At 37.2% G+C, this 12,972-nt stretch overlaps 1 protein-coding gene and 1 long non-coding RNA gene across 3 annotated transcripts in view; one reads left to right on the top strand and one right to left on the bottom strand.

Annotated features, from left to right (window-relative positions):
• LOC100441499 (cytochrome P450 4X1) overlaps positions 1 to 10,359 on the top strand; it is a 58,947-nt gene extending 48,588 nt beyond the window's left edge. For both annotated transcript variants that reach the window (XM_063712594.1, XM_002810867.4), the window contains exons 9-12: positions 6,032 to 6,165; positions 8,157 to 8,221; positions 9,013 to 9,095; positions 9,591 to 10,359. In XM_063712594.1, the coding sequence (XP_063568664.1) occupies positions 6,032 to 6,165; positions 8,157 to 8,221; positions 9,013 to 9,095; positions 9,591 to 9,765 (457 nt within the window). In that variant the 3' untranslated portion in view covers positions 9,766 to 10,359. The remainder of the gene's footprint in view (positions 1 to 6,031; positions 6,166 to 8,156; positions 8,222 to 9,012; positions 9,096 to 9,590) is intronic.
• LOC129050988 (uncharacterized) lies at positions 5,930 to 9,270 on the bottom strand. Its single transcript, XR_008514919.1, has 3 exons — positions 9,077 to 9,270; positions 6,300 to 6,521; positions 5,930 to 6,210 (listed from the first exon to the last, which is right to left on the bottom strand). It is a non-coding gene; the product is annotated as an uncharacterized LOC129050988 (long non-coding RNA).
• Positions 10,360 to 12,972: the final 2,613 nt, after the last annotated feature.

The following is a 12,972-nucleotide window of genomic DNA, read 5'->3' as shown; positions in this document are numbered from 1 at the left end:
AATGCTAAGGACAACTCAGCAGCATGACCAGATAAAAAACCCCATATTTCATATGCAAAAGTCAACTCAATTGGAACATTTGTAAAACCAAATTTGACATTATAAAAGTATATTAGAGATCTCATTTTTAAGGAAATAGAAGCCCTTTCCTACCATAAACTGAAGATTTAATCTATATAGCATAAAATACAATGTTGAGTAATCATTTTTAATTTATTTTTTAACTGACAAAAATTGTGCATATACATGTTATATATATATGTATGTGTGTATATAGATATGATGTACAACATGATATTTTGATATATGTATACATTGTGGAATGACTAAATCTATCAATGGACATGTTCATTAATTCATCTTTTTTTTGTGGTAAGGACATTTAAAATCTACCCTCTTAGCAATTTTCAAGTATACAAATTGTTATTAACTCCAATCACATATTGTACAATGCATCTCCTAAACTTATTCCTCCTGTCTGACTGAAATTTTGTATCCTTTGACTAACATCCCTGTAATCCCCCATTCTCCCACAGCCCCTGGTAACCACTGTTCTACTCTCTGCTTCTATGAGTTTAATGTTTTAGATTTCCATATGTGAGATCATGTAGGATTTGTCTTTCTGTGCCTGGCTTATTTCACTTAGCATAATGTCATCCAAATTCATCTCTGTTGTCATAAATGACAAGATATTTGTCTTTTCTATGGCTAATTGTTAGTCCATTGTTTATATATATACCACGTTTTCTTTATCCGTTTATCCAATGATGGACACTTAAGTTGATTTCTATATCTGGGCTATTGTGAATAATGCTGCAATGAACATGGGAATGTAGATGTCTTTTCAACACACTGATTTCATTTCGTTTGGTTGTATATCCAGAAGTGGAATTGCTGCATCATATGGTAGTTCTATTTTTAATTTTTTGAGGAAACTCCGTATCATTTTCCATATGGCTGTACTAATTTACATTCCAACCAAAAGTGTATAAGGGTTCTGTTTTCTCCACATCCTCACCAACATTTGTCTTTTTGGTAATAACCATTCTAATGAGCATGAGGTGATGTCTCATTATGGTTTTAATTTACGTTTCCCTGATGATTAGTGATATTGAGCATTGTTTTATATACCTGCTGGCCATTCATGTCTTCTTTTTAGAAATGTTATTTTAGGTTTTTCTCATTTTTAAATCTAGTTATTTGTTTTCTTGCTTTTGAATTGTGTGAGTTCCTCATATATTTTGAATATTAACCCCTTATCAGATGTATCATTTGCAAACATGTTCTCCCATCCTTTAAGTTGTTTCTTCACTATGTTGATTGTTTCCTTTGTTGTGCAGAAGCTTTTTAGTTTGCTGCAAAACGATTTATCTATTTTTTATTCTGTTGACTATACTTCCAGAGTTGTATCCAAAAAATCATTGCCAAGAATAATATCAAGAAGCTTTTCCCTATTTTTTTTTCTAGTAGTTTTATAGTTTCAGGTCATATGTTTAAATCTTTAATCCATTTTGAGTTGATTTTTGTATATGGAGTGAGATAAAGGTCCACTTTTATTCTTCTACTAGTGCATATCCAGTTTTCTCAACACCATTTATTGAAGATACTGTCCTTTCACCACTGTATGTTCTTGGCACCTTTGTAGATCAATTGACAATAAATGTGTGGGTGTATTTCTGGACTCTTTATCCTGTTTTATTAGTTTATATGTCTCTTTTTTTAGAAGCACTATGCTGTTTTGGTGACTAGAGCTCTGTAGTGAATTTCAGATCAGGTAGTATGATGCCTCCAGCTTTGCTCTTTTTGCTCAAAATTGCTTTGGCTATTTGAGTTTTTTTGTTCCATACAAATTTTAGGGCTTTTTTTTTTCAATTACTGTGAATAATGCCATTGGAATTTTGATGGAGATTGCATTGAATCTTTGGGTAGTATGGATATTTTAACAGTATTAATGCTTCCAATTAATGAACACAGGGTATTTTTCAATTTGTGTTTTCTTCAATTCTTTCACCAGTGTTTTATTCTTAATTTAATTGTTTTATTTCCATAGGGTTTGGGTAAACAGGTGGTGTTTGGTTACGAGTAAGTTCTTTAGTGGTGATTTGTGAGATTTTGATGCACCTATCACCCGAGCAGTATACACTGTACCCAATTTGTAGTCTTGTATCCCTCACCTCCCTCCCACCATTTCCCCTAAGTCCCCAAAGTCCATTGTATCATTCTTATGCCTTTGCATCCTCATAGCTTAACTCCCACTTATGAGTGAGAACATATAATGTTTAGTTCTCCATTTCTGAGTTACTTCACTTAGAATATTGGTCTCCAATTCCATCCAGGTTGCTGCGAATGCCTTTATTTTGTTCCTTTTCATGGCTGAGTAGTATTCCATGGTATATACATCCCACAATTTCTTTATCCATTCTTGATTGATGGGCATTTGGGCTGGTTCCATGTTTTTACAATTGCAAATTGTGCTGCTACAAACATGCAGGTGCAAGTGTCTTTTTCATATAATGACTTCTTTTCCTCTGGATAGATACCCTGTAGTGGGATTGCTGGATCAAATGGTAGTTCTACTTTTAGTTCTTTAAGGAATCTCCACACTGTTTTCCATAGTGGTTGTACTAGTTTACATTCCCACCAGCAGTGTAGAAGTGTTCCCTGTTCACTGTATCCACACCTATATCTATTATTATTTGATTTTTTGATTATGGCCATTCTTGCAGGAATAAGGTGGTATTGCACTGTGGTTTTGATTTGCATTTCCCTGATCATTAGTGATGTTGAACATTTTTTCATATATTTGTTGGCCATTTGTACATCTTCTTTTGAGAATTGTCTGTTCATGTCCTTTGTCCATTTTTTGATGGGATTATTTGTTTTTTTCTTGCTAATTTGAGTTCCCTGTAGATTCCGGATATTAGACCTTTGTTGGTTGTATAGGATGTGAAGATTTTCTCCCACTCTTTGGGTTGTCTGTTTACTCTGCTGATTATTTCTTTTGCTCTGCAGAAACTTTTTAGTTTAATGAAGTCCCACCTATTTATCTTTTTGTTGTTGTTGTTTTTTGGGGTTGTTTTGTTTTGGCTTGGTTTTGCATCTCCTTTTGGGTTCTTGGTCATGAAGTCTTTACCTAAGCCAATATCTAGAAGGGTTTTTCTGATGTTCTAGAATTTTTATGGTTCAGGTCTTAGATTTAAGTCCTTGATCCATCTTGAGCTGATTTTTGTATAAGGTGAGAGATGAGGATCCAGTTTCATGCTTCTACATGTGGCTTGCCAATTATCCCAGCACAGTTTGTTGAACAGGGTTAATATTTGCTTTATATATTTAGGTGTTCCTATTTTGGGTACATATTTATCTACAACTATCATATCCTCCTGATTGATTGACCCCTTTCTCATTATATAATGGTCTTCTTGTCTCTTTTTACAGTTTTTTTCTTAAAGCCTAATTTGTCTGATAAAAGTTCAGCTACGTTTGCTCTCTTTTGGTTTCTATTTGCATGGAATATTTTTTTCCAACCCTTCACGTTCACTCTATGTGTGTTCTTAAAGATGAAATGAGACGCTGTAGGGGCATATGCTTGGGTCTTGTTTTATTCATTCATTCATTCAGCCACCCTTTTGATTGAGAATTTAATTCATTTGTATTCAAGGTAATTATTGACAGACAAGGACTTACTACTGCCATTTTGTTAACTGTTTTCTTGTTGTTTTATAGATTTTTGTTCCTTTCTTCCTCTCTTACTCTTTTCTTGTGATTAGGTGCTTTTCTCTAGTGGTGTACTTTGATTTTTACTTTTTATCTTTTGTTGCTCTACTATAGGTTTTTGCTTTGTGGTTACCATGAGGGTTACATAAAGCATAGTTATAAAAGGCTATTTTAAACTGATAACAGCTTAACTTTCAACACTTAAAAAAAACTATACACTTTTACTCTACCAACTGCCCTCCATTTTATGTCTTTGATGTCATAATTTACCTAGTTTTGGAGATGTGTCCCCTTATTGTGTATCCCTTAACAAATTATTGTAGCAACAGTTATTTTTAATAGTTTTGGCTTTTAACTTTATACTAGAGATAGAATTAATTAACATACCACCACTACATTATTAGGGTATTCTAAATTGACTATGTATTTACCTTTATCAGTGAGATTTTTGTTTTCGATTTTCATGTTATTAATTAGTATTCTTTCATTTCAACTTGGAGAATTCACATTAGCATTTTTCGTAAGATGGGTCTAGTAGTGGTGAACACCCTCAACTTTTGTTTATCTGGAGATGTCTTTACCTCTGCTTCATTTTGAAATATAACTTTTGTTCCATGGTTGAAATGGACAAAATTGTTTTTTTAATTATGCAAAGTGCCAGGGTAAGCAGAATTACTCTTTTTTTTTTTTTTTTTTTTCTGAGACTGAGTTTCACTCTTGTTGCCCAGGCTGGAGTGCAGTGGCGCAATCTCTCAGCTCACCGCAACCTCTGCCTCCCGGGTTCAAGCGGTTCTCCTGCCTCAGCCTTCCTGAGTAGCTGCGATTACAGGCAGGCACCACCGTGCTCGGCTAATTTTGCATTTTTAGTAGAGACGGGGTTTCTCCATGTTGGTCAGGTTGGTCTTGAACACCCGACCTCAGATGATCCACCCACCTAGGCCTCCCAAAGTGCTGGGATTACAGGTGTGAGCCACTGCGCCTGGCCAGAACTATTCTTATTTATCCTGAGCTTGAGGAAGAAAGAATTCAAAATTAAAATTTCACGTTACCTAATGGCCAAAGCCTGCATTCAAAATAAGTAATAAGAAAAACATATAAAACACAATAAGGTAAACAGACTAAATATATGCAGTCATTTTATTGAACCAATCTGACTAGGTAGGATGCAAATTTAAAAAAAAAACAACTTTATTCTTCTTCCACTTATAAACTTTAAACCTGCTTTGTGGAGCAAATTCTTCTTATCTCTGGGGAAAAATCCTGAGTAGGTGTCATAGAGTTCTCATTCATTTAAATCAAAAGAACAGTCTTATGTCAGTAATTAAACTATCTGGCCCAGTGTAATAATGAAACTTTCAAATACTTGTCCACTTGAGCTTTTCTTTCCATCCCAGCTTGGTACTTCTTTGGTCCTAGAGGCCAGCAGTGGGCAAGGGGTTTATCAACGATTTATTCTTACTGACTAGCTCCCCAATACCCAGTAGCTGCTGTTTCTGGCCCTTCCAGGAATGGTTTTAGGAGGAAAGGGGATAAGGAGTAAAAGTCTGGTACTATTGTGATCATGCCAAAGGGCTTGGTGGATATTCCATGCTTCCCTTTCTCTCAAGAGGGAACTCCCTTTCTTGGAGACTCTCTCACTAGAATTTTCCAGCGGTGATTCAGGGGACAAGAGAATATTTGTCCTTAGGCTGAGTTTTTTTCAAGCTGGTCCCAGAGCTCTCCCTCTTGCCAGTTAATTGGTTTAAGGACACAGTTGCACATCCTTGCCTCGCTGCTGTCCTCTGCCTTTCTGTCTGTTCTGAGTTATAGCCTTTCACATCAGTCCTGTACTTCCCAAACTCCGAGGAGCACAAGTCAGATCATCTAAGTGATCCTCTTGAAGCCTCTTGTTTAAGATGGAGGAAGCACCCTTCCTTTTCCATGGCACTCTGGCATTCCAACAACACTTTAAAGAATTTTTTCTCTCAAAATTCTTAAGCCTCTCCTCTTTAATCCTTCGCCATTTTTATGCATTATTACTTTATATGATGAGCTAAGAGTTACAAAACTGGTTTTTAGAAATCTCCTTAGCAAATATTTTACTGGTAGTTTAGCAGCTCACTTTATAATAAGGATATATGATATATTTCTTTGGTTCCTGTGCCTCTGGGACCTCAGCTCATCCTGAGGCAGAGAGTCCCATTTTGACATTCTGTTACATAAACCAGTGGCAAAATGGCTTTAACCTGAGGGTAATAATTACCAGGAACAAACAGAAAACAGAAAAAAAGTAAACTGGTTATGATATCTAAGTCCCTTCCCTCCCTCCTCCTCACAGGGACCAGCTGGGTGAGATGTCGTACACCACAATGTGCATCAAGGAGACGTGCCGATTGATTCCTGCAGTCCCGTCCATTTCCAGAGATCTCAGCAAGCCACTTACCTTCCCAGATGGATGCACATTGCCTGCAGGTCTTTACATTCTTTTCCTAAGCAGTTCCTAGAGGCTGTGGGATCCTGGAGACCACAGTGACAAAGATTAGTGAGTCTCTAAGCACTTGGAGAAGTCAAAAGATAATTCTAACATGTGGCTTATGTTTAATCACCTATGAGGAGCTCAGAGGATAATGCTTTGGTCAGACGTGAATTTCAATGACTTTCCCAAAGGCACATAGCCAGTTGCAGCAAAGCTAAGCCCAGAATCCATGTCTCTGGAATCCCAGCCCAGGGTCTCTTCCATTGTGGGACATCATTTCTAAGATAATCTTTGTTTGGCTGAGTTTGAGACCGAGCTGAAACTTCATGGAAAATAGCACCAGTATCTTTATCTGAAAGACCAAGGGGGATCTTTGGCCTCATCATCATAATATCACCCTTATAAATGTACAACATTTAATAGTTAATATAGAGCCTTCAAACCCATTATCTCATTTTTCCCCTTGGAATCCAATGTTAACAGACAGTTATACAATGATTTACAGTTTACTGAACACTTTTAAATACTTCTGATGTGGCCAAAAATCCAGAGGCAGCCCCAATGTGTAGATGATGTTAACTGATGTGAGCAGAGCTAGAACTCGTGCGGAGGCCCTGAGTCTGGAGCCTAGAGCTCTTCGGAACAACACAGGTTTCTGAACAGGGCTTATAGGAAGCAGAGGGGTCATGTGAGACATATTATCTGATTCAATGTTCTATTAATTCATGTCTTAGGAAGCAAGCCAACAGGATTGCTTTTGGCAAACACCTAAAGCCTGTTACTGTAACTTTGCTGACAGACTCAGAATTAATTTCTGGAAACTAGAATTATTACTGGAAACCAAATAACCCTCAAATTCTCTCTCCTTTGTTTTGTACTCTGTTTCTCCCGAAACCACAAGGATATTTGCCAAAATTCTCCACTTTCCATATATGAACAGCACCAATGGAAATTTGTCACACGATCTGCGTGATGGAATCACAGTTCTGTGGGGGGGGGGTGTGTGTGTGTGTGTGTATGTGTGTGTATGTTTTCCTCTCGAGACAGAGTCTTGCTATGTAGCCCAGGCTGGAGTACAGTGGCGTAATCTCAGCTCACTGCAACCTCTGCCTCCCAGGTTTAAGCAGTTCTCCTGCCTCAGCCTCCCGAGTAGCTGGAATTGCAGGTGCACACCACCAAGCCTGGCAACTTTTTGTATTTTTATTAGAGATGGGGTTTCACCATGTTGGCCAGGCTGGTCTCAAGCTCCTGATCTTGAGACCAGCCCTCCTCAGCCTCCCAAAGTGCTGGGATTACAGGCATGAGCCACTGTACCCAGCCAGTTCTGTGCTTTTATACCCAAATTGTCTCCAGGAGTGCTTAATAGTCCATTAATAGGTATTTAGGCCAGGCACAGTGGCTGATGCATATAATCCCAATATTTTGTGAAGCCAAGGTGGGAAGACTACTTGAGGTTAGGAGTCTGAGACTAGCCTGGGCAACATAGGGAGACCCTGTCTTTACAAAAAAAAAAAAATAGCCAGGCATGGTGTTGCGTGCGTGTATTCCTGCCTACTTTGGGGACTGAGGCAGGAGAATCACTTGAGCTCAGAAGTTCAAGGTTACAGTGAGCAATGTTCACGCCACTGCTCTCCAGCCTGAGTGACAGAGCCAGACCCTGACTCTAAACAAAAACAAAAAACAAATATTTAAGTAATTTCCAAACATAGCAGAAAACATAAGCATCGTTTATCCCTTTGATATGACACCAACGGCTACTTAAGATAGAATCGTGAATTAAGTAAATTGTTGTGTGGAAAGCTAAGGTGCCAACCCGAGCCGCATCTTCTTAGGTGCTCCTCCCTCGTGTCATCAGCTACAGCAGGCAGAGCATTGCCAGGAGCTAGCTCTTCCCTTCAAGAATAAAAGTCTTGTTTAAGAGCAGTATAACAGTAGCCCACAACGTGCTCTTTCTCCTGCAGTCTCTTTTATTTCCCTCCTTTCTCAGGGATCACCGTGGTTCTTAGTATTTGGGGTCTTCACCACAACCCTGCTGTCTGGAAAAACCCAAAGGTATGATTCTCTCTTGTACATAAATACTTCCAAGAACTAATGCTGTGCAAGTCACTTTTCGGTAGCTAAGCACAGAAGTGGCTATATAATTAAGGGAAATGACACAAATTAAACAAAAATAAACATAAAAGCCAAAAGAAATGTAAAACTATTCTGTGTTCTTGAAACACTCTTGACGCGTGTCAGTGATTTCTTTCATGTAAGCCACTAAGGTTTAAGATCTATTACATGTAATAGGAAGCTGGAGTATATGTCTCTGTAACAATTGGCCACATAATCATTTTGACTTGATTTCTAAGTGGATGCACATCCATTTCTAAGTGGATGTATCTCCATAGTGAAAATAATACCACTTGCCATAGTATTTTTGTTTCCCTGGGTATCAGACAAATCAGCTGTGAGGCTGCAAGGTCTGCAGGTCTGAAGATACACTGCCCAATATAGTAGCCACGGGCCACATACGGCTACTGAGCACATGAAATGTGGCCAGTTGGAATTGAGTTGTGCTGTAAGTGTAAAATACGTGCTGGATTTTGAAGACATAGTACCCTAAAAAATGTGAAACATTTCCTTTTAGTAAGTATTTATATTGATTACAGGTTGGAATGGTAATTTTTGGTTAAATAAACTCTATTAATATTAATTTCACCTTTTAAAAATATGACCACCAGAACATCTTAAATTACACATGTAGATCACATTATATTTCTATTGATCGGTGCTAGGTGGTAGGTGAAGAAATGTGTTCATGTTGTTTGGGGGATGGTGGTGGGGTTGTCCTCTCATTTCAGGTCTTTGACCCCTTGAGGTTCTCTCAGGAGAATTCTGATCAGAGACACCCCTATGCCTACTTACCATTCTCAGCTGGATCAAGGTGAGAACAATTTGAAGTTGCTGAAAGTATCCAAAGATGTTTACTTGAGAGTAGTTTATTCCTTTCAGCTCCTCAGCTCTATAAATTCTTCCAGGGAACCGTAGATCTTGGTGCCTGTTCGAGCCCCAAAGGATCAGTTAGTTTTACAAAGGACAATCCTATTCTCTGTCACATCCTTTTTGGCCATGCCTCAAAAGCAGTCCCACAATGTAAGCTACTGCTTATAGGCTCAATGCAGTCCACCTTCAAAGCAAGAGAAATAATTTCATGAGTAACTCCAACTGCCACCTTGTTATAGGGAAGGCATCATGTTGGAGCCTGCCAGCTCACATTCTCACAGTGAACAATTTAAGTCTAAAGTTCAAAAGTTTCAATGGCATTTGGTGGAAAAATATCACTTTACTGTGTACTTCAGACTTCTTGTGCTAATATTTTACTATAGTCAGAAGAAACATCATTTTTTCAAGTATCACTTTCTTTCCCTCTTGTCTTCAGGAACTGCATTGGGCAGGAGTTTGCCATGATTGAGTTAAAGGTAACCATTGCCTTGATTCTGCTCCACTTCAGAGTGACTCCAGACCCCAACAGGCCTCTTACTTTCCCCAACCATTTTATCCTCAAGCCCAAGAATGGGATGTATTTGCACCTGAAGAAACTCTCTGAATGTTAGATGGCAGGGTACAATGATTAAACATACTTTGTTTTTAAGTTAAATTTACAGCTAATGATCCAAGCAGATAGAAAGGGATCAATGTATGGTGGGAGGATTGGAGGTTGGTGGGATAGGGGTCTCTGTGAAGCTACACATGATCCAAAATCATTTCTAGGTACACAGTGTGTCAGCTAGATCTGTTTCTATATAACTTTGGGAGATTTTCAGATCTTTTCTGTTAAACTTTCACTACTATTAATGCTGTATGCACCAATAGACTTTCATATATTTTCTGTTGTTTTTAAAATAGTTTCAGAATTATGCAAGTAATAAGTGCATGTATGCTCACTGTCAAAAATTCCCAACACTAGAAAATCATGTAGAATAAAAATTTTAAATCTCACTTCACTTAGCCTACATTCCATGCCCTGACCAATCCTACTGCTTTTCCTAAAAATAGAATAATTTGGTGTGCATCGTTTCAGACTTTTTCCTATACATTTTATATGTAGAAATGTAGCAATGTATTCGTATAGATGTGATCATTCCTATATTGTTATTGATTTTTTCACTTAATAAAAATTTGCCTTATTCCTTATCATGGCTTTATTGTATTCTGTAATATGAATGTACTATAATTTATTTAACTGTTTTCCTTATTGGCCATTTAAGTTATTTCTAGTTTTAAAAACATGCTTGTCAATGGCAACAAAAGCCAAAATTGACAAATGGGATCTAACTCAACTAAAGAGCTTCTGCACAGCAAAAGAAACTACCATCAGAGTGAACAGGCAACCTACAGAATGGGAGAAAATTTTTGCAACCTACTCATCTGACAAAGGGCTAATATCCAAAATCTACAATGAACTCCAACACATTTACAAGAAAAAAACAACCCCATCAAAAAGTGGGCAAAGGATATGAACAGACACTTCTCAAAAGAAGACATTTACGCAGCCAAAAGACACATGAAAAAATGCCTATCATCACTGGCCATCAGAGAAATGCAAATCAAAACCACAATGAGATACCATCTCACACCAGTTAGAATGTCGATCATTAAAAAGTCAGGAAACGACAGGTGCTGGAGAGGATGTGGAGAAATAGGAACACTTTTACACTGTTGGTGGCAGGAGAATCACTTGAACCCGGGAGGGGGAGGTTGCGGTGAGCCGAGATGGCGCCACTGCATTCCAGCCTGGGCGACAGAGCGAGACTCCATCTCAAAAAAAAAAAAGGACACCAAACTTCTCAATCTTAATGTTGTGATCTATGTGGTATCTTCCATAATCTCTCCCAGACAGTCATCTTTTGCTGATATGATCTCACAGTATTTTTTGTTTATACCATTATAATCTCATTAATTGCAGCAACACAAATGACAAAAGACAACTGATTTCTCCCCTTGGATGATCTAATTTGCTTTCACTCTTCCATCATCACTTAAAACATGATGATTCTCAAATTCATCTACCTAAAATTTATATATAAAAAAATCCCTCCCTTGAATTCCAGATCCTTGGAGACAGACACCCACATCTAAAACCAAATTTGTTTAACACTGGACCAGTCGTCCTGTATGACTTTCCATTTTGTCACTATTTTGTCAGCTGGTATACCAATATCCACCCAGTAAAACAATATTTCCTTGTTTTTTTCTGGTACAAACCCAAATAAATTACAAACATCAATAAAAGTAAAATTCTAAAATAACTCACTTTCTCTATGTATCTCCTTCTTGCTGGAAAAATGGGTTAGGTTAGTTCTTTTAAAAGCATGCATGATAAATTGTACTAAATACAATATTCAGGTCTGGACATACTAGGTATAATTTTCTGTGTCTCTGGGGTCTTACCTATTTGGGGTCAAAATAAACTTAAATTTCTTAAGCTTATTAATATTCAATTTCATTATCCCCTTTAAAAATTATGTTCCCTGGTAGTTTCATTGCCAATAATTTATTTGTCAGATTGCCAGGTGCTTCTAAACTTCGGTGTATTTTTTCATATCCAATTTTACTTTAAATATTTTTATGAAAAGAAGTCTGTTAAATTTCCTAATAATTATTATATTATTGTTTTTTCACTGACATTTGGTGAATTGAAAACCCTTAAAAATATGAAATCATTTCTTCCAAATAGGTACTACAGACAATTTTGTTAAATAAGAAGACAGAAACAGGGCATTATCAAGAGATAAATATTCAATATAACATATTTCTGTCACACATTTTTATACCAACTGTGCCAAAAATTGTATATCATATAAATGATAACAAGTTCACAAAGGCATTCCTTTATCCCTTAACTCTCAAATTAGAAACTTTCATAGGTAGGAAGTAGGGCAAGCATATATTCCCTTTGAAAGGTGCAAAAAAATGTCATTGGCATTCACCGTGGTACTCTTCAAGCTTAAAAAAACAGACTGCAAAACATTTACAAACAGCCTATTTATTGGCTACCTTTATGTTTACATAAATATTGAAGATATCTCACCTCTTTCAATCAAATTATCTCACTGACATTTACTGACCACTTTCTATGGGGAAAAAAAATTGTGTTTGCCCTAGAAATCTTTGGAACTCAGTTCCTGAATAAAAATGTTCTCCTAAATAAATAAATAAAAAGTAAAATAACATGCTTCTTGGCCATTTATGTTTATATTTGTTTTGTTCTCTGTGATTTGTCTGTACACTGTTTATGCTTGTTTTTCTATGGAATTGTCTGTTTCTTTTTTTTAAATTTTATTATTATACTTTAAGTTTTAGGGCACATGTGCACAACGTGCAGGTTTGTTACATATGTATACATGTGCCATGTTGGTGTGCTGCACCCATTAACTCGTCATTTAGCATTAAGTATATCTCCTAATGCTATCCCTCCCCCCTCCCCCACCCACAACAGTCCCCGGTGGGTGATGTTCCCCTTCCTGTGTCCATGTGTTCTCATTGTTCAATTCCCACCTATGAGTGAGAATATGCAGTGTTTGGATTTTTGTCCTTGTGATAGTTTGCTGAGAATGATGATTTCCAGTTTCATCCATGTCCCTACAAAGGACATGAACTCATCATTTTTTATGGCTGCATAGTATTCCATGGTGTATATGTGCCACATTATCTTAATCCAGTCTATCATTGTTGGACATTTGGGTTGGTTCCAAGTCTTTGCTATTGTGAATAGTGCCGCAATAAACATACGTGTGCATGTGTCTTTATAGCAGCATGAT

This window comes from Pongo abelii, chromosome 1 (genome assembly GCF_028885655.2).
Source record: "Pongo abelii isolate AG06213 chromosome 1, NHGRI_mPonAbe1-v2.0_pri, whole genome shotgun sequence".
NCBI classification, from domain to species: Eukaryota; Metazoa; Chordata; class Mammalia; order Primates; family Hominidae; genus Pongo; species Pongo abelii.
This window is presented reverse-complemented; position numbering and strand designations above follow the sequence as displayed.